This window comes from Talpa europaea (genome assembly GCF_964194135.1).
Source record: "Talpa europaea genome assembly, chromosome: 15".
In the NCBI taxonomy this organism is placed as follows: Eukaryota; Metazoa; Chordata; class Mammalia; order Eulipotyphla; family Talpidae; genus Talpa; species Talpa europaea.
In genome coordinates this window covers 12,689,339-12,711,930 of record NC_140083.1, presented here as the reverse complement: position 1 = coordinate 12,711,930, position 22,592 = coordinate 12,689,339, and the positions used below count along the sequence as shown (strand labels likewise).

The window sequence follows — 22,592 nt, the reverse complement described above, 5'->3', positions numbered from 1 at the left end:
ACTTTAAGTTGTTAAGTCTTATTTCCCTTTATGATAGATTCCACAATGAATCTCAAAATCTTTTGCGGTGTTCAACTTATTTTTCTGTATCTTGACTACTAAGTTCATCTTGTTAATTTTAGTTTTGTTGGATAGTCACATTTATTTTTTTGACACTTTTTTTGCCCCACACACTGTAAAGATACAGTTCACATAAACATACGGTTCAAAGAGAAAACATTCAAATGGAATAGCACTCAAATTAAGAAACAATATTTCCAGAGCTCCAAAACTTGTCTTGTAATTCTTTCTAATCCTGCTTCCTTGTCTTCCAACAAAAAGTAACCATCATCCTGACTTTTAACACCAGAGCTTATTTTGCCTATTTGAACACTGTAAAGGTGGAAACATATGGTATGTATTTTCTTGGTCTGGTATTTTTCATTCACCATTATATTTCTCAGATTTACCAATATTGTGGCACGTGTGTGTACTTGGTTCATTTTCATCACTGTATGTAGTATTTTCTTTTTTTAATATTTTATTTTATATAATTCTTACATCATTTTTTCATTTTTACACAATGTATACATTTTCATCTTGGTTATATTCCCCATACAAATTGCACCCTCCCTTATTTTGACCCTAATCCTTCCTCTCCCCTCCCCACCAGTAGTGTGTCTCTGGTTTATAGTTGATTGTTGATTTTGATTTTTACTTTGTATTAATTAGTCTTTTTCCTGGTCCCTTATTTAGGTTTTCTAAATTCCTGCTATGAGACCATCTGGTATTTTCCTTTTTCTTTCTGACTTATTTTGCTGAGCATGATCCCTTCTAGCTCCATCCATGTTGACTCTCCTGCATTGCTGGTGGGAGTGCAAACAGGCCAACCACTATGTAGAGCTGTGTGGAGATTTCTTGACCTACTAAAGATAGAGCTTCCATATGATCCAGCAATTCCACTCCTAGGTATTTACCCAAATGTATTTTCTTAATGTAGTATTTTCTTAATCAATTACACTGCAATGATATTTAGGTTGTTTTAAATTTTGGTTCATTATCAATAATGCCATTGTAAACCTTACATGTGTCTTTCAGTGAATACATATTGCCACACTCCCACTCTCCTTTAGCCGCTCCCCCCCCCCCCACACACACATACACTGGGTACATATCTCAGTACAGAATTGGTGGGCCATAGTTTACAAATGTGTTCAATACTAGCAGGTGTTACCAAATAGATTGGGCCTACCTCATTTTTTTCTCTTTCGCATATTTTAATTACCAACTGAAAAAGTATAAAGTTTCTCTGACAAGTTTACTGTCAATAACAATCTTAGAATAATTATTTGTCTGAATGGCAAAAGGTACAACTTTTTAGTTGGTCTTACATCATCCCTTTTCATCTTGCATTTTATAATCTTGTTACTTTCATATATCTATGTATGGATGAATATGCATGTTTTAAAATGCGATGAACACAATAATTAGTAAAGTTTTCCTAACTAACCTTCTGACAGACTCTTCTTATTCTCTCTGTAGAACAGACAAGCTTAAGAATAGTATTTTCTGATAGGCTCACATGTACATTTGTTGTAGTTAACGGGATGGGTACTGGTTCTTTGCTTAGCAAATCACTATTTGTAAGTGATATAAACCCATGCATATTAGTGCAATTACACAATTAATATTATATAAGCTGACAGAACATGAATGTGAAGAGCTGTTATTGCTCATAGCAATAACTAAAGGTAAGTTTCTAAACAAAAAATAACACTTAAATTAGGCATGTGACAGTTAAATAACACTAAGCCATAAACCTGTAAAATTCTAGATGTATTCAATTAATACTGCTTAGTAAATGTTTTCATTGTAGAAAACTGTATATATAGTTTGTGTAAAATGGAGGTTCCACACTAATGCATACATTATGAAACTAATAATACAGACTGAATCAAAAAGCACTGAAGAGTAGATAGCGTCACTTCAAGAATAGCAAAATGACAACTTTGACACAATTTGACTATAATTATAACAAATGTCTCTTCTTCCCAACTCTGTGGTCCTAAGTATAATTCTTAGATTATGGGTGTAGAACTAGCCAGATATGAGATTATGAATTATACTTATTTTTGGTAGTTTGTTGCTAAATTTATTGCCTCATTTCAGTTAGAGTGCTTTTTAGAATATTAAGTATCCCTACCATATGGTATTTAAATGTAATTGTCCCATTTAATTAATTAGAAGGTACCATAAATTTGGGTATTGGCATGTTGGGGATATCCTGAATATTCTCAAGGGTCTTAAAAATTGACAATTAGGAGAGAAAGATGCATATTAGTGCAATTACACAATTAATATTATATAAGCTGACAGAACATGAATGTGAACATGAATTTTCCTGGGTAATATTCTGTTCTTTTTGTTTGTTTGTTCCCTACTTCTAATTGGCAACTCATTGTCTGTTAGGGAGTTCATTGTAGAAGGAAATTTCTGCTACCAAATGTTTTTGACAACACAGACAAAAGAAGGAATGGATGACATTAAATGACACATCTGTATCCATTTCACCCTCTCTAACAGCTAAAGTAAAAAACACAAATCACCATCTCTCTAAAAGACATGGCTGGATCACATGATTCACTGTATTGATTGATTAAAGATGAAAACAAGAACAAAAGTATTCCAAGATGTAATTGTAAAAAGAACACACTTCATAATGTTGTCAGATGCAAGAAAGGGACCTGCAATATTTTTTGATAAGAAACATATCTTTCACTCAATCTGTGACAGCAAAATGAAGACTTTCCCTTCTCATTTCTAAATAATCAATCACCAACTTACTCATGTTGGTATGGATGATTCAAGGGAAAAACATGATACATTTGCTTAGGAAGTGGACATATGGTTAGGTAGAAAAGAAAAAAATTACAAAATAATTGAGTGCCAAAATATCTGGTTTTAAATGAGAAAAATGAAAGCACAATGTAGGAATTTTAAGGACAAAGCTTGAGAGTGGATATGGTAAAGTGGTGAATAAATACACCCTCTCGATTTGTGGCTTAAACATGGAGAAAGTTACACAAAAATCCTACAGAGTGGAGGCATAAATTTGGCATGATAGCATAAATTAAGAATTTTGTAAAGGGTACTTTCAGTATATGTTATTGTTTGAAATATAGTCAAAACATTATTTGACTAATTCTGCTTTTGTTTTTAATACTTGAGGCTGTCAGTATTAATGTACGATTGTATTAATGATAATATAAGTGGATTACTAGAAGTTTCACTGACTTGAGAGTAAGATGAGTGAAAATGAGAAAAACTGCATATGCTTACTACTTTACACTTCAATAATTAACGAGTCAAAAGTTGAGTAAACAATGAAAGGTTGTGTGCATGGAGTGGGGGGAAAGGAAGTATCTGTTTCAAACACAATGCTTATAAACCAACTATACCATACCAAAAAGTGAGGGGGGGGGGGAGAGAGGGAGAGAGACTCTGCTGGGCGGTAGAAGGATGTCCTATCCAAGGTTTGTTCCTGTCTTGTTCCCCGAGAGGCCTGGTTAGGCTGTGGCAACTGTGACCCTGAACTGGAATAAGCAGGTTAGAAAATGAATTAATGAAAACAAATTAATGTTTATTACTACAAGTGTTTTATTTATTTAGATGTTTGGTGATGTTTTTGTGACCAAATAGGCTTGTGATAAAGTTCGTTTTCTTACTTGTCATTTTGCTTAAATTTGCACTTTCCAAGAATCTATCCATGACATTATGTGAGGACCTACTGCACAAGTTTATCATTCAGAAGTGAGAAACAACTTGAGGCCACCCTAGAGAATTAACATCACACTGAAATTAACAGACAAGGAGATTTTTGAAGGATAGTAGTTGTGGGAATTTTTGTCATATTTAAAAATAAACCTCAAAATTAAACTCTCAACTGCAAAAAAAAAAAAAAATACCATATGGTAGTTTTCAAACAGATCAGATGCAATAATTTCATCTTCAAGGAAGCAGAGTGAAAGGATTATAACAATCCTTTATGTTCTACGTTAACACACAAATGTTAACACATATAAGTTAACACATATACCAGTAATACTACCCAGGAAATATTAGCATTTGCTATTTCCAAGAAAAAATTTATTATAATTTGCAACTTAAAATTTGACAATATGCTATAAGTGAGGGAAATTACTCTTTTTTGGTTACAGAAATGGACTTTCAAAATAAATCTGAAAAATGTTTATGGGTATGATTCTCATGAAATTCGCTTACTGTAACCACATGAGGGTGTCATGAAGCAAGCTTAAGTGATTAGAGTCACCGACATGGTAATACACAACAAGGAGCACTGGTTTTGTATTTCATCTACAAGGGCACAGAAGAAGAACAAAGAATTGAATACTGGAGTGCTGGTACCAGTACACAATCTTATAAAATTTCAGGAATTTCTTTCATCACTTCGTAACTTTTACTCTGTTAAAATCTTTCATTAACATACTATTTTCATTACACAAAATTAAAAAAGGTCTCCTAGTGTGATCAGCAAGTTTTGGTGTAATTTTTGAATAGTTCTTATAAGACACAGAATCCTTCTGTTCCATTTGCTGCAGGTATGTTAGCCAAACTGAACTCTATTTTATTCTGAAAGCCCTCGTTAGAACTAGGCAATAACTCATCTTGATTCAAAATGTTACAAGAAATTGGGATTTCAGAAGACAAGTAGTGAACTTCCTGGAATTATTTAATCATTTGTAATGAATAATACAAATCCCTGATTTCACTTTGTACCTGGAATTATTTAGGCATGGTTTATTTGCTCCTAAGTGGGGATTAACCTCCAGAGGAATGTTTCATTGGCCTACTTTCATAATGTTCTTATTCCCCCTCTTCCTCTGTTTTCCATAAGTACTCTTTTTAAATAAGTCACCTATTTTGTTATTGCAGTTGGGAGAGGATAGTAGGAGAACAAATCATCTTAATTATGGTTCTTAAAGACTTTCAAATGTACATGAACAAAGCTAATATGGAAAGAACTTAGCACTCGGTACACAGAAAATATTTGATAAACATTCTTTTTGCTCTTGTGAAATTTCTCAAAATCCATACTGTTGGCTTAGAGAATAGCTGTAGGTAATTTAGTGTTCCCTTATTCAGTGATTTAGTTACATTTCTAAAAAAAATTATGTACTATATTCCATTCCTTCTCCCATTCTTTTAAAAATGATGACAACTAGAACATGACAGCTACTAATATCCCATGTTTTATAGACAGAGTGAATGGCACATTACATGCCTCATTATTTTAGTCTTAAACTAAGAATTCCTTGGTATCTGCATGCCAATTTTCCTTCACCATAAATTTTTATCTAATATTTTAAAGGTTATTGCTGGGAGGAAAAGGAAAGGGATTTATATCTGACATCCTTTGTAGTTACAGTGAGTACTAGGTCTTCTATTTCTTTGTATCCCCCAAAGTACTAAATGTTGGCTATACTAAACGTGTTTAATAAATACTTGTTGATCTGACTTGTTCTTACAGAACAGTACTGTTTCTAATATACAAGAACATCTGTTATTTGGCACTGACTGGGAATGAGATGTTCTGTATTAGTGAGTTTTTAAAATAATAAATTTAACCCATTAAATACTCAAATACCATTTTTACCTTCTTTTGGAGGTAGGGGATAATAAATCTTTCTAAATGAGTATGTACTTATTGACCTCTCAAATATAATAAATTTTAACATACATTTGATGATGCAGGGTCACAATTACAAACACTAATATTTGCTTTGTCCTGTGCATATGCATATACACACGTACACATATAGTTATGTGTGTGTGTGTGTGTGTATATATATATATATAAATATAAATATATATATATATATATATGTATTTGAATAGGATAGATATGATAAAGGACCATAAAGGTAAAAATGTAGAACATGAGATTGATGGTTAGGTTATTTACTTAGGAATTTCTTTTCTTAAACACATTTCTTGTTGGATGCTTTTTTGAGTCACAGCACCTCTTTTATAAAGATGTGGTGACAGATGTAATTAAGTCCTTCACCACTCACTCACTGAGTACCGACCAAAAGGACACTCTTCTAGGTACTCTGGTGATTATAAGGTAGAAAAGCAAGGTCAACCCTCTAATACCTTATTAGTGGAAAGGCTAGAACAGTCATTCTAGAATAATCTTCCTTGGCCTCTAGAACTTTTCTTCCTCATCTGCACACTGAGCTAATGAAATATGAAGAAGGAACTTGATATTTTCATTTCAAGAACTGGTAATGTTCTAGCAAAGAATCTTTCAAAAATTATAAATTTTTTACAAGCAATGACAACACATCTGTAAATATGATTCTAATTCTATAAATTTATTAACTCTACATATGCTTGATTTTGATCAGAATACAAAGATAATATTAATATTTGTTTTCTCATTAATATGAAAAGACTAAAATGTCTTAAAGATTCTAACGCTTAGGTGGTGTTTTTGGTTGTTCCAATGATGGGGCATTACTGGCATTTAGTGGATGAGAACCAGGATGCCAGCAGACATGCTACATGACTTTTGAATGTCAGAGTGAAGGTTAACAGTCTTTGTTAGTACTCCATCCCATGGCATAAGAGTGAATTATTTTGATACTATGTATATAAAAATTGTCTCATTTTTCAAGAATATTATTTTTCCTAATTTTTTCAACCTGGCATTCTATAATTTATTTTGTCATGTTATTTCTACTTTGGCTAACATTATTTCCCTAAACAAATTTAATTTTTTCCCGTTATTACTGACATGAGCTTTTAATCTAATAACTATAGTTTTGCTCAGGGCTATGACACTGCAGAACTCCAGATGGCACTATTTACATTGTCCTCTATGAAAACCATAACCCTGAAAATGTGAGACTTGGCAGCCTTGCCTATGCCTTACACTTACTCTTACTTACTTTTCTGATACTCAAATTTATTCACTGTCAAGAGGGACAAGGACTACCTCACTATTTCTCTTATGTTGTGTCTGAACATATATTCACTGCACTATTATTCTTTAAAGACTTGTTTTCTTTTTATAGAAATGTGTGATAAACTTAATGTACTATAATTTTTTGTAATTACATATTTTGATGGGTTAATTCATATGAGTTTCACTTAAGATTTATAGAAGGCATTATAAAATGTTTTAGAAAGGAGTTACTGGGACTGGTAAAGAACAGCTGACTAAAACGAGAACTTAGATGGAATACTGATAAAATTTAATCTACTATCTTTTTACATTTCATATTATGAGACACTTGCTCCTGGGTTTATAGTTTGAATTCATAGTTACATTGTAGACTGCAATTACTTAGCCTTTCCATGCCTTATATTCCCATCCAATAAAGTGAGGCTAAAAATAATACCTATCTCAGAGTTGTAAAATGAAATGAATTTATATAGGTAAGATACTCAAAATAGTGGTTAGCATACAGTAAAACCTGTTTTTAATTCTTTTGGGTATATAGCTAGGAGTGAAATTGCTGGGTCACATGTTTAACTTTAAAGGAGATGTCAAATTTTTTTAGAGGCTACAGGATTTTACATTCCCCCTACTCAAGTATAAGGGTTTCAATTTCCCACATTCTTGTCACCACTATTTTCTGTGTTTGTTTATAGCTACCCCAGTGAGTGTGAAGTGGTATTTCATTGTGGTATTGATTTACATTTCCTAATGACTAATGATATTCAACATCTTTTCATGTGCTTGCTATTTTTTTGCACATCTTTGAAGAAATATTGAAATCCTTTATCCATTTTATACTAGTTTGTCTTTTTACTGTTGTATTATAAGTTTTTAAAATATATATATGGATAGGAGACCTTTGTTAGTCTTATGGTTTATAAATACTTTGTGTCATTCTGTTAGTATCTTTTCACTCTCTTGACAGTGTCCTCTGGAGCCCAAAAGTTTTAAATTTTGATAAAGTTTTCTAATTTATGTATTTGTTATATGTACCTTTGGCATCACATCTAAGAAAACACTGGCAAATTCAAGGTCATGAAGGCCCCCATGTTTTCTTCTAAGAGTTTTCTAGTTTAAGTAGATGTTCTGAGAATTTTTGCTTCTATGTTTGTTTGTAAGGGCTGCTGGTCTGTGGTTTCCTGTGAAGTCTCTGCCTGGCTTTGGTATCAGGGTAACGTTGACCTCTTAGAATGAGTTACAAAGTGTTCCCTTCTTTTCTATTTTTTGGATGCAGTTGACAGATTGGTGTCAATTCTTTAAAGGTTTGGCAGATTTACTAGTGAAGCATCTTGTTCTGGAGTTTTTGTTGGTAAGTTTTAGATTACTGGTTCAACCTCTTTGTTTATTTAGATTTCCTACTTTTTAAATTTAAGACATACAATGTGATGATTTGGATGTCCTATTTTTTCTTGGGTTTTGACCATTTTTTGTGTTTCTGGGAATTTATTCATTTCATCTAGGTTACCTAATTTGCTGGTATATAATTGTTTATAGTATTTTCTATAATCCTTTTTCATTTCTGTATGGTTGGTAGTAATGTCCCAACATTTTCTGATTTTACTAATTGAAGCATCCTTTCTTTTTGCTTGTTTAGCTATAGGTCTGTCAATTTTGCTATAGTGTTTCAAAGAATCAATTATTGGTATCATTTATTCTACTGTTTTCCATTCTGTATTTGGATTACCTCTGCACTAATCTTTATTATTTCTTTCATTCTGTTAGCTTTGTGTTTCCTTAGTTCTTTTTCTGGCTCCTACAGTTATAAACTGTAAGTCAAAGTAAAGTCAGTAAGTCAAAGTAAACTAAGTAAAAAATTGTGTCACCTGTATGATATGATACCTGTATCATACCTGTTATGATACCTGTATCATACCAATTAGCATTAGATTGGCCTAAACAAGTGAGATGGCTAAGATCAACAGAGTGGGAAAATGTCCTCCTTCCAAGGAGTGGAGAAGGAAGAGTATTTGCCAACTGATAACACCATCAACCACAGTCTAGCAAAGTAAGACAACTAGAGGCAACATGGTTGAGTTTTTTTAAGAGTTAAATTTATTTAAATGAAAGGGCTTACTTTCTCCTTTTAAGAATAACAATGTTGTTTCTTTTTATAAAATGATGGTAATAACTAACAGAAAGCAGTAGACTTAAAATTCTTATTACTTGACAAAATTAAAAATTGGCACCCCCCTGTCAATCCCCAAAATTGTAGGACAATTTTACTAATCTACACAAATCCCAAAGTCTACCACAAGAAAAAAAAAATCATAGAGCACTAGACATCATCCCAGAGGTCTCTAGTTAAGTACTAATCAGAGGCTAATCCTTGGCTATCATCACTATCAAGTTTCATTATTTGAAACCTTTGTGATTAGGAAAGCACACATATTAGATAACTAAAATGTCATTATTTCTAGTGATCGAATCTAACTTTCACCTTAAAAAACAGCTTGCTCTTTAGGTCTTTATATGAACTTGGCTTTGTAACATCTGGGGTCCTTGGAATCGGTATGTCATACAAAAGTTTCATTAAAATTTTAACAGGTAGTACATGAAGAATAATAATACATTTAAAAGTTTTAAATGTATACAAATGTCTATAAATATTAATGATTTTAACATAACCTTATCAAACATTATAACTAAATAGCAGAAGTGTTAAAGGAAATGAAGCAGTTGGCACTGCTCTAACGACCAGTTCCCTTGTCATACTCCTTACGTCTTATCTTATTTCCATCTTCTACTCTTGCTCTTCATCTTGTTCTTTGTGTTACTACCAGCTTTACACACTATTAAAATGTTACAGATACCTTCTCCATTTCAAACTAGGGGCTAGGGTGGGAGACTATAATATTGAAATGTTTATATCTTTAAAAAAAAATTACAGAGACTTGAATTTGTCAAAACAGTTATTTCCCTTTAGCAAATGAGACTTGTAGTTCATTATTAAACACTAACTTATCAGGCAGGAAGTGTGAAATGACTTTGAAATATAGCAATCACCTTTTACTGTCCTATTATTTGTGCCCAATATTGGAGGATTTGAATTAAGACATATTTAGATCTCATTAATGTACAAATCTAAAATAAGAGGCAGAGAGGCGGGGCCTCCCCGGAGCGCAGCGGTTGAGCACTGGGTTGCGAAGCTGCCCGCAGCCTCTGCAGTGCTGGTTCGATTCCCAGCTGCTCCCCGGCCACTGGGGGGTCCCACATGGCGTGCAGACCTCTCCTGCCGCCAGCTGCTTCCCTCAGCAGTGTACTTCGGTCCTTCTGCCTGCTCTGCTCCCTGCTCTGGCTCTGGTGAATTCTCTCACCCTCCTGCGCTTCTGACTGTACCCAGTGCTTATATAAACAAATAAATAAATCTTTAAAAAAATATATTAAAAAAAAAAGAGGCAGAGAGGGACCCATGTGTCAGCAAGGGAAGCTTACATTAAATGGGATGAGAACTCAATTCACCTGCTTTGAGAAACACTTACAGAAAGTAGTATGCATCTTTTACAACATTTTGTGGTGTTTATATAGTAGTTATATTTTCTCCAATTTTTAGAATGCAATACTGATTAAAATTAGATGAAAATTCAAACATGTGTTTGTAACATAACCAACATACCTGCAGGTATGATCATCACTAACACTTGCAATTTCTTGGCCTTCTTTGGGCTCAAACACCAAACCATTAATGAAATCTGAATGGCCTTCTAAAACCTGACATAAAAGGAAAAGTTAGTAAGAACCCAAGGAAAAAATCTACAATATCCCTATCTAATATTTTTACTTCACTGCCTTAAAAGCTTTTACTGCACACTTTTCTATAAATGTCTAAAGCAATCTGCTATTTTTAATGCGTGATTTATACACCTACTTTTCTGGAAGGTTTATCTTGGATAGAAGCTGATCATTCAACACACTGCTATTAGCTTGATCTTTATTTTCTAGTATTTATTTCTTATAAAAACACATGCGTTTTTACTGTACCTGTCCTTATTCACCTCCTTCCTCACTTGTTACAAAAAGCTTAAATAAAAATTAAACCTAGAAGAACTGACTAGGGGCACTGAAACACAGGTATCCCTCAACTTTTTAAAAAAAATTGTTTTTATTTTATATATTTTTTACATCATTTTTCATAATGTATGCATTTTCGTCATGGTTATAGTCCCCATACAATTCCCACCCCCTTGTTTTCATCCTATTCCCCGCTCCCCCCACCCCAGTATTGAGTCTCTGGTTATAGTTGCTTGTTGATTTTGATTTTTACTTTATTATAATTAGTCTTTTTACTGGTTCCTTATTTAGGTTTTCTAAAGGGATTATGCTCAGTGAAATAAGCCAGAAAGAAAAAGAAAAATACTGGATGGTCTCACTCGTAGCAGGAATTTAGAAAAACCCTCAACTTTTTAACTCATACCTGCACACTTGCCAGTATGTAATGAATACTGAGTATGGACTTCACCTTCTAAAGTTTTTATTCACTTGCTCAATGTGACTAGACCCAGTGGTCTGGTGCTGTGTCTGTGTTCTTAGTCACTTTGTAATCATGCCTTTCACTTCGCTGTACTGATCATGTGTTCTGAAGTTTAACTCTTTCCCTGTATGTGTTCATGTCTCTTATAGTTCTAATATACCCAACTGTGAATTTCTAATGCCCTTCACTTGCTGTGTTTACCTACTGTTTTAACAAATGATATCAGATTTAAAATCTGCAATTCTTACAAAGAACCTGGTCACTATAGCCCAAAATGGTGCAACTGAGGCTCTAAATCACATGAAAATGACAGTGAAAAGTCATAGCAAATCAGGATAAATTCAATTACACAAGCAAAAAATATTTTAAAATAAAAATTTGTAAGTAAACTTGTCAAACATACCTTGTATTCATTTTTATCCTGAAGATCTGAAGTAAATAATCTAATTTTCATATCAGCTGCTGAAGTACAAAATCTAGAAGCAAAAAGCAAACAAAAAAATACTACTCATTTTTAGATTCTGTAAATAAAAGTTCTCTTTCCCCTCAGTCAAAAAGCTATAATATTCTTTTGGGGATGGGAAAGGAAATGTGTTCTGTTGTAAAAAATATTGTATGGTCATCTTTTTTTTTTTTCCCAAAAGACACAAGAACTAGTATATTTTACATTTGTCTTTTCAACAATAAAAGCGTAAAATTTTATTACAAGTCACAACATAAATTTAATTTTCAACTTTTTCTTGAAAGTAGAAACGATGGATTCTAAAAAGCATGTTCAGTCTAGTGAGGTTAATAATAGATATTATCAATATTTTATACATCTACTTGAGAGTCATCTATAGGCCTTTTTATTTTTTTCTATTCCTGTAAATAAAGTTAGATGAAAGAAGATAATCTTGTTACACCTATAAAAGCTGGAATACTTACATCTACTAAAAGCTGGGGCATTGTTTGTATTAACATTTAAGACACCTTGTTGTAATTTTATGTAACTATTGAAAAGTAGTTCAATGTTTGTATTAAAAAAATCTAAGCAATACATTATTTTTAACCTAAAATAAAAATATATAATTTATCTGAAAGTAACAAAATTGTACAGTCAGCTTACTGTAAGAATACTGCGTTTAAAACTAATGGCAGGTTAATGTTTTGAATTTATTATTTATATTTATATAGTTCCAGAAATGACTGAGGTAACTTATCAAAATGCAACAACAAAAAATATAAAATAATACAGCATTTTCATTAGAGGACAGGAAAACAGATGCCAAGCAAAACCAGAGGAAGAAAACAACTTCTACAGCTTTCAAAATCTGCTGGCAACTACAGAGAGCCTGACTTTGTTTAGCTCCAGATTCTTTGAACACTTCATTTTAATATAAGAGGATATTAACAACAAACTAGATATTGAAAATGACATATGTCTGTTGACAAGAGTTGTGTAGATCATTTGAAATTCAGTTAGCTAATATTTGTAAAAGCATCTAGAAGCAAACACAGAATTCATAACAATATCGTAGGCAAAGATTCCTTAGGAAACAGAAATGTCATCGTAGTATCACTAGAACAGCTAAAGTTAGAGCCTGATAATAAAAAAATGGAGAATAGGTTATTTATTAAATTTTGGTGGGTATACAAAATGGTAGAACCACCATGGAAATTTGTACTCTCATTTTAAGAGAGTACATTAAGTAAAACAAAAATTACATGCTGTATAATTCCATGTACCTAAAGTTCTACAATAGGCAAAACTAATTTCTGGTAATAGAAATTGAACTAATGACTGCTTCTATAGGGGATGAAGCACAGTGGCTGACTGGGAAGATGCACAAAGAATTGCTTAGGGTGGCAGAAATGTTATGCAGTACCGGTGTGCAGGTTATACGAATGTACGCATTTGTCAACACAAATCAAACTGTTTTCTTAAGAGATAAGAATTTCACAGTATGAAAAATTATCCCTTAAGTAAAAAAAAAGAAAAAGCAAACATTCTTTCAAATGATTTCATAAAAGTTGAAGTCCAAGGAGCAGAACTACAATTTTATGTACTGTTAAACATGAAGAAATGAAATTGGCCTATCCATGGGACAGTAAGGTATATTAACGACTCAAGCAAATACATTTTAATAGAATGATACTTTCAAAAAGTGGTAAATTCAATGAATCTATGAGGACTTCAAATGATTCAGGCAAATCTCAGGTAAAGAACTTTGTAGTTAGGCTCAAACACACAGTTAAGGTATCTGCTATAGTTGCATATTTAACTGACAAATCCAGACAATAAACCTAAATTATAAAATAGTAACCAATGTTAAAATATCTACTCTCTGGATTTGGGGGTAAAAATGGAAATGGAGGAAAAACATCACTATGATCAAAGGCTTCAGATTAATATAAAACACATAAGCAAATCCAGCATTTAACAATTTTAAGCTTACTTGATTACTGGAGGCAATGAATCCAGTCTAGTCTCTGGGCTCCAAGCTATACCATCGACCCTGACTCCATGATGAAACGTTCGTAGTGTTTTATACTGAATTCCATCAATGTCTGCTTCTTCCTCCTAAGCATAGAAAGATGATGTTTTAGTAACTTATTAGAACAAACAATGTAATATTCTGTAAGCCATGTGTATTCTTTCAAGAAGGCCAAAAGCAGAATAAAAACAAAAATATTCAAAAGCTGCCCAAGCCTCAAAAAATAAATCTTTTTTTTTTAAAGATTTATTTATTTATTTATTTATATAAGCACTGGGTACAGTCAGAAGCGCGGGAGGGTGAGAGAATTCACCAGAGCCAGAGTAGGGAATGGAACAGGCAGACTGACGAAATGCACTGCTGAGGGGAGCAGCGGGCGCGGCAGGAGAGGTCTGTTGCGCCGTGTGGGACCCTCGCTGGCGGGCAGGGATTGAACCGGTGCTGCAGAGGCTGCAGGCATCTTTGCAACCCAGAGCTCTACTGCTGTGCCACCAGGGGAGGCCCTCAAAAAATAATTCTTTAAGGAAACTAAAAGCCAACAGTAAACATGCTCTATGTTATCTTAGGAGACACTTTATTTCAAATAGAAACATATTTCACAACAAAACCAATGAAAATGAATATTCTAATTATCAGAATATTTTAATGAATCAACAAACACAGTTTATCAACTGACAATATAAAAAAATAAACTGAATTTGAAGTTTTGATTTTGTACAAGATACTTGAGACCTCAATTATGAGTACTGATGATTTTCACATAGTATTAAATACAGCATAACACATGTATAAGATGTTATAAATTGTTCATTGATACCATTACAGCTTATGAATAATGAATATAGAAGTAACAATCCGGTTAGTTTTTTTGATATTTGATTCTGGGTAAGATGCTTAATAAAGTGAGCTTATTTACCTAGTCCACTATCACTAAAATGATTTCATTTTATCCTTGTGGGAAGATGAGAAAAACAAATGAAAAGGTCATCTATGTCTGGCAATATGAATAATAGCCTAAAAAGTTCTTTCACTACAAAAATAAAGCAAAAAATTTAAATCCAGATAAGCAACTCAGCACTGAGGCATGCAGCTATCGGAAGGGCATTTGTGCATACCCAATAACTAACAGTTTAAGTTGGGAAGAGACAGAAGGTAAAACTTAGTGCCTGTATAAGGAAGGATGTCAGAAACCTCTGTATAGAACCAGGATCATAAAAGGGGCAGAAAAAAAAACCAATACCCCCAAACTAAAACTTCCTGGCAAAACACCTTCATGGGTGAAGACCACAAAACAGAAGTCACTTTTGGAAAACCTCAACCTTTAGTTGGTCCTAATATAAGTTTGGGGCTTGAATACACTTTGACTTTATCTTCCAGAAAAAGACAACTTATTTCAAAATGGTTGTACACTGGTAGTGGCTATATGCACTTGACAAAGGCAAATTCTGTTTAGATGAACAACTACTATCCAGGTCTCAAAAAGTTCCCACAGATATAGTTTAATCAAGTATGATCTTGCATTCACTCCTACATATGAAAAAAAGTATCAAACAGAAGAATCAAACTTGCAATGACATCAGATAAACAAAACTATATACAAAAGGTATATTTTTGAGAAATAACAAATACAAAAATATGAGTAAACAACAAGTGAGTACCAAAATTAATCACGAGGCAGATTTTGAAAAAAGAACAAAACTTTTAGGTGAGGATAGCATTAACAGGAAAAAACAACTAGTACTTAGAGCAGCTGGAAGGCAGATTCAAAAAAATTACTCAGAAAGTAACAGAGAGAAGACAAAAGGAAATGTTAAGAGGTCTTCAATGACAGATTCCACCATATGTCTAATTTGGGTTGGCAAGGAACAAACAGAGAATGGGGAAAGAGCCAACATTTGAAGAGACAGTAGTAAAGGAGGGCTCAAAGAGATTGTTAAAGTTCCATTTCTAAAGATAGGTAATAGGTATATAGGGAATTATTTTATTATTACTATTTATTATGTAGTCAAAATACTTATTTTAAAATATATTTTATAAGCTTGAAATACAGTGATTTTTTTTTACAATAAACCATCATTTTGTTATTTAAATCAATGCTGTAACTGGGTCCAGAGAATAAAGCAAAAATTTTCATGACAAATTTGCTCAACGAATCTTCTTTATTGAGTAGTTTTTTTAATAAAAATCTGTAGGACTACAAAATATTGTGAGGGATATAGTCCAGAGAAGATGAAACTTGATATTTAATAGAATATATGTGTCTATATAAGTAGGAATGATTGGAAGGCTGTTTTAAGAATTCTAGTCACTTGGACAATAAATGCAAAGGTTTATAACGTGTACTTAAGTTGAATTCCAGCACATATGTTGATTTTTCTAGGCTAGCCTTTGGGATCCTAGCAGTCATTTCAGACATATTACACTTATCTTTCCCTATATAATTCAGATACCCCTTGAAAATACTTTTAAATTTTAGGTGAATTTAAGAGGTAACAGTAAAATGGTTTTCCACAAATGAAAAAAAAAAAAGAAATAAAAATGCATTATTAAGGAAAAAAAATCTGTAAATTTTTATTACTTCCTAATTTGTGCATATAGCTATATAGCTAGCAGTCAGATATGCCAAGGAAGCAATCACTAGGCAATTTAAAATTAAGTTTAGGAGGGGCCTCCCTGGTGGCGCAGCGGTTGAGCGCTGGGTTGCGAAGCTGCCCGCGGCCTCTGCGGCGTCAGTTCGATCCCCGGCTGTTCCCCAGCCACCAGCGGAGGGTCCCACATGGCGCGCAGACCTCTCCTGCCGCCCACTGCTCCCCTCAGCAGTGTACTTCGGTCCTTCTGCCTGCTCTGCTCTCCGCTCTGGCTCTGGTGAATTCTCTCACCCTCCCACACTTCTGACTGTACCCAGTGCATGTATAAACAAAACAAATAAATAAAAAAAAAAAAGCCTCTATAAAAAAATAAAAAAAAATTAAGTTTAGGAGCCTAATCACAGCTGATTTCATAGTGGATTACATCTATTTTCCACACTTGACAAATCAACCTTCTAATTATAAAGTTTTTATCATCAAAATATGTTATTTTGCTACTTAACAATAGCATTGACAATTAAGTCTTGGACAATCTGTGATCCAAAGTATGTATTGGGTGGTTGTGGAGTTAAAGAAATCCCAGGTACTATATCGCCTGAGCTTTATGTATTACCAGTGAAACCTTTTTTTCCCTGGCACCAATGTCTGTTATTGAGCCAACTAAAAGGCCAGGGTGTGTGTGGTATAGGCAGAGATGAATGCTATTTTGGGTTTATTTTGAGGTGTAGGCAATATTGTATAGGCAGGAAATTAAGATACTTTGGAAAACTTGCTCTAACACAAGTGATTATACAAGGTTCCAGCATATTTGAGGTTGGGACAAAACCAGGTTGATGAAAGGGCTATTCTAAGTGTTTGAAACTGGCAGGCCCTCCCGCTACACCCGCCAAGAACAAATACAGAATTTCACTTAGATGAGACTATAAACTTTACCTAGTCCACTTCTTTCAACTAATGCTTAAATCTCTACTAGGCTATTTTGCACAACTCTTTCCCTAAACACTTTCAGTGTGAGGGAACTAGCTATTTACTGGGGGACTGCATTCAATTTTGGGGTAGCTCTAATTATTAGAAGAGCTCTCCTCAATATTAAACCAACATCTGTTTCCATGTAAATTTTATTAATTGCTCAAAACTGTGCTCTCTGAAAGTACACAGAGTGAATAGAGTAGTAATGGCAAATATCTGCCCATAGCTGATTTCCTTAGGTGAACACACTCAAAGAAGCAGATTCAGCATCAGTCTTAAAATACCATAAGTCAACAGCTCTAATCAAAGAGAAATACAAATAACATAAAATCCATTTAACATTTTAAGTCTAAAACCCTCTTCACCATGACAGATTTAAATATTTTAATACCACTGTGAAATCTGTCTTCCAAAACATTCTCTTTTGAATCACAATATACCATTAATATTTACTAAAGTAAATATTACTGTCAATTTACAGAGGAGGCTATAGGGCTATGCTAGCCAATATTGTAGCAACAGCCACATGGGGCTATTAAGCACTTGAAATGTGGCTGATTTAACATGAGATATATACATTTTGTAATTGTAGACTATATAGATTTCAAAATGTTAGTATATAAAATATTTTGGATATGCTAGGTAAAATGTATTATGAAAATTTATTTTATCTGCATTTTATTTTTCATAATGTGGTTACTATACTATTTAAATTTATATTTATGGTTCACATTGTAATTCTACTGGACAACATTGAATTAGTTTCCTTTGGCACTTTAATCACTGTTTATGGTGAACATCCAGGTGACTAAAAACCCTAAGTCAAAATTTTCCTTTCTAGCTCTAGCAGTCCATCATTTCATGACTTTACACACATCTTTATTCTTTATTCAATTTTAGCTTGTTCAACCCGACCCATTAATCCTATTAAATTTTAGCTTGTTCAACCTGGCCCGTTAATCCAATCTATTAAATGATATTTGGCTCAGCAGTCTGGCGTACAAGCACTCAATAAATGTTTGTTAAATGAAGCCTCTCACCTAAAGCATTAAATATCCTTGGTTTCACATTCTATATAAGAATGTGCTTACCCAAATTAAGTGCTCTCATCCAAGTCTCAGCAGAGACCTCAATTAATTATTGATGGCCTTTCGAATTGATTTAGAAACTTTCATACTCCCTTTGTCCTTTATATATATAATATATAATATATAATATATAATATATAATAGAAAGGTTAAATATTAAGTGGTCTGCACCTAATATTTGTCAGATACAGGACACCAATTAATAATAGTATTTAACTCCTATTTCTATCATATTAAAAACCATGAAATTCTGAAAAATGCTTTGTTGAAATTCAAATTCACTTTATTGACAGCATTTTACTAACAATCTTAGAATAAGGATTGCCTTTCTCATAGTAATGTGGAAATCTTTCCATTTAAGTTACCTTTATTTAGGTTCCTTTCAAGCAAAGAGAGAAGCACAAAATTGGGCGCTATGGACCTTGAAGATTCTAACATGATAGAATCTGAACAATGTTAAACAGTGTTTAATTAGATAAGATTTGGATGTAAGACCAGAAACCATAAAACACATAGAAGAAAACATAGGCAAAATACTTCATAACATGGGCTTCAGTGATGTCTCTGTGTATTTGTCTTCCACAGCAAAAGAAACAAAAGAGGATATAAACAATTCGGACTATATCAAACTACAAAGCTTCTGCAAAATAAAAGGAACCATCACTATAATGAAAAGAAACTCTGCTGAATGGGAGAAAATATTTGCACAACATACATCTACAAGGGGCTGATATAAAAAAATCTACTAAGAGCTCATACAACTCAACAAAAAGAAAAGAAACAACCCAATCAAAAATGGGCAAAAGGATTGAACAGGTACCACTCCAAAGAAGACATACATACAGGTGGGCAAAGGCACATGATAAAGTGCCATTACCACTTATCATTGGGGAAATGCAAATCAAAACCACCATGAGACACCATCTCACATTTGTGGGAATGGCCTATAGCAAAAGACCAGACACAAGGATATAAAGGAACCCTTGGACTGTGGTGGGAATGTAGACTGGTACAGTCTCTAAGGAAGACAGTATGGAGTTTCTCAAAATATTAAAAATAGATCTACCATATGACCCAGCACCTCCACTGCTAGGTATGTACCTACAGAACACAAAAACACAAATTTGAAAGGATATATGCACTCCTCTGTTCATCGCACCACTATTTACAATCGTCAAGTTATGGAAACAAACTAAGTGTCCAAAGACAGACAAATGGATTAGGAAGATGTAGGATGTATATAAATGATGGAATAATACTCAGCTATAAGAAAAAATGAACTCTTGCCATCTGTGACAACATGGATGGGACTGGAGGGAATAAATGCTAAGCAGAGTAAGTCAGAAGGAGAACGATAAACACTGGGTGGTATCACTCATATATGGAATATAGAGAAATAAAACAAAAGGTGACATAAAACCAAACCAGTAACAAACCCTAGAAATGTGACTATAGAATTGGGGGGAAGGATTAGCAAAGTGGGTAGGGGCATAATGGACTACGGTGGAGGACTTTAGATACCTGGGTGGAGGATGTATGTGGTAACACACCTGAAGAGTATAATCCTATGCCTCTAAATCATATACAGCGTTGTAAAACAATTTAACTTCAATGTAAAATATTAAAAGAATGGGATCTAGCTCTCATTTTTACATATACTAGTCATACAAATCCATGAACTTCTTTAAAGAACAGAAAATCCATGAGGACAGGGCCAGTGTAGGCTAAGTGTATCGCCAATATTTGGCACAGAGTAAAATTTGTGCTTATTACTTGGCAAATTAATAAAAGTCCAATTCTTGCCTTAGATAATTTAGGCATAAGAGCTACCCATGAGTCTCATATGTCTGGGCATCAGCAGGACAGTGCATGACCACAAATTATAATGGAGCAATACATATGTTTTTGGTATTTTTTTTTCTTTTTTTCTCTGCCATCAACCATTTCTGTCTTTTCCCCTATTTTTTCTCCCTTGCTGATTTTTCCCTCAGCGTTTTTTAGCTGACCATAAACGAGACCTAAAGTGTATTTTATTTTTAATGCAATTCCATTTTCACAGCTATTAATTTTAAAAATAATGATGTAAAAAGTTAGTTTTATCTGTAGGGGGCTGCTTTATTCTTTTGTAGCTTAGTAGCCTACAGTAGAAGAAAGGTTTACCATCAATCTTTTTCAAGTGTTTCATGTTATTTCTTTCAATCATATGATTTTTTTTTAATATGATCCTAACCTGGTATTCTAGCTGAAGTCAGTCTGAGGGTCATATTTGGCGTAAAAGCTAGAAATTCTGCCTCAATCCTAAGAGACAATATGGAATAATGTAAGTGCTCTTACACCAGCAAAGTGAAGCCTTTAATTCATACTTTCCCCTTACGATAAATATGAATGCAATCTAATTTTGTAATAATTTTATATACTATTGCCTTGTAAAATGCTAAGTTGCATTTATGTTAAAACACTAAGATATACTATACTGCTTGTTGAATAAAAGTGGAAATAATATTATGCTTCTATCACTCTAGTGATAATTTAAATCATTGAAAATTGGTCATTGCCCTATTACCACAAAGATTAACCTTAATTTGAGAAAGAATAACATTCTGGTAAACAAGAAATTCACCAGAGATTTTTTTAGGGTTGAACTGTCATTGTTCAAAATCTGCCTAACAAGTAGAACCAGCTTTCCTGTAAGAAAACATGGTGTATGTTCACCACAAAGCAATCTACTATGGTGAATAAATGTGGGGCTATGCCTGAGTGTCACCACTGACCAAATCATTGACAGTTAAAACATGTATATGTATTATGACGTGTCAAAGGCTTTCCAGAAATTTTACATGTACTAACTCATTATATTTTCACAAAAACCTATGAAGCATTATTTTCCTCATTTTAGAGAAGAGAGGGTAAGTACTTGCTTTAGGTCATTTGTAAAGAAGCAAAGCTGGCCAGGTGTAAAAAAACTAGACATTTTGGCTCCAGTTTATCTTAATGAGTATGCTAACCTTCTTGCTCAATTAGTATGATCCCATACTTCGTATTCTCTAATATATGCTTTATATATATAAAAAACATACTACTAGGAAAGCACAATATTGTGACAGCTATTAAATCTCCTGGAGGAGGAAGGTAGAGAAATTGGATTAAGTTATTAATTAGATGTCAGTTAAATGGGGTTTTCCTTGTACAGACCAGTAGTCAGTTAATTATAACCTTCAATTACCAGAATATTTCATTACGAATCATGAGACAAAAGAGATGTCTTATTTTATTCCTTTCACTACCTATTTAATGTTTGCACAAATTTCAACAGGGAAATATCTTTCCCTGTAGTTCTTTATAAAATTTATTTTACATTCCAACTCAACCTATGTAAGCTTTCTTATTAGTGAAACACTTTGTCTTTCAGTCCTTCACTGCAGTTTTGTACACTGACCTGAAATGTACACATGCCAACGACCACGTAGTTATTGCCACCATATGCAATTAGGTTTCCTGAATCCCCACTCTCAAAGGGATTAAATTCTACCACATGCACATAATCTTCACAATCCACAGTGTAGGCAGCATTTCCTGCAGCATTGTGCTTCATCTTGTATGTCAGAACTTGAGCAGTTGTAAAAATAAAGTAGCCTTCTACTGGACAAGATCACGAAACTGTGGATTACAGCACAGACACAGAAAATATCAGTGTTAGTCACTTTCAGTAAATGAATCAAAATAAAGTCATGGTATTGCAGCTGTCAGACAGTTCAAAATAAAATTTAGTTATTTAAATATTTTGTGAATGATACCTGTAGAATAAATCATCATAAAATTCCATTCAGATTATCTAAAAGATATAGTACTTGAAGATGTAATGACTTTAATAACAAGTGTATTCATAAAAAATTAATGATAGCTAACATTTACAGAGCACTATTTGTAGGTGTCATGTTAAACATTATTTACTAACATTATTACACTTCATACTTGCATAAACGTAAGAGGGAGGTACTT

General features: G+C 33.4%; 1 protein-coding gene across 1 annotated transcript in view; it reads right to left on the bottom strand.

The window, feature by feature from the left end:
• NUP37 (nucleoporin 37) overlaps window positions 1-22,185 on the bottom strand; it is a gene marked incomplete at both ends in the record, with an annotated part of 32,193 nt that extends 10,008 nt beyond the window's left edge. Inside the window, 4 exons of the mRNA XM_084255703.1 lie at window positions 10,617-10,711; window positions 11,875-11,947; window positions 13,910-14,034; window positions 22,030-22,185. Coding sequence (XP_084111829.1) covers window positions 10,617-10,711; window positions 11,875-11,947; window positions 13,910-14,034; window positions 22,030-22,185 — 449 coding nt within the window. The remainder of the gene's footprint in view (window positions 1-10,616; window positions 10,712-11,874; window positions 11,948-13,909; window positions 14,035-22,029) is intronic.
• Between the last annotated feature and the right edge of the window lie 407 nt (window positions 22,186-22,592).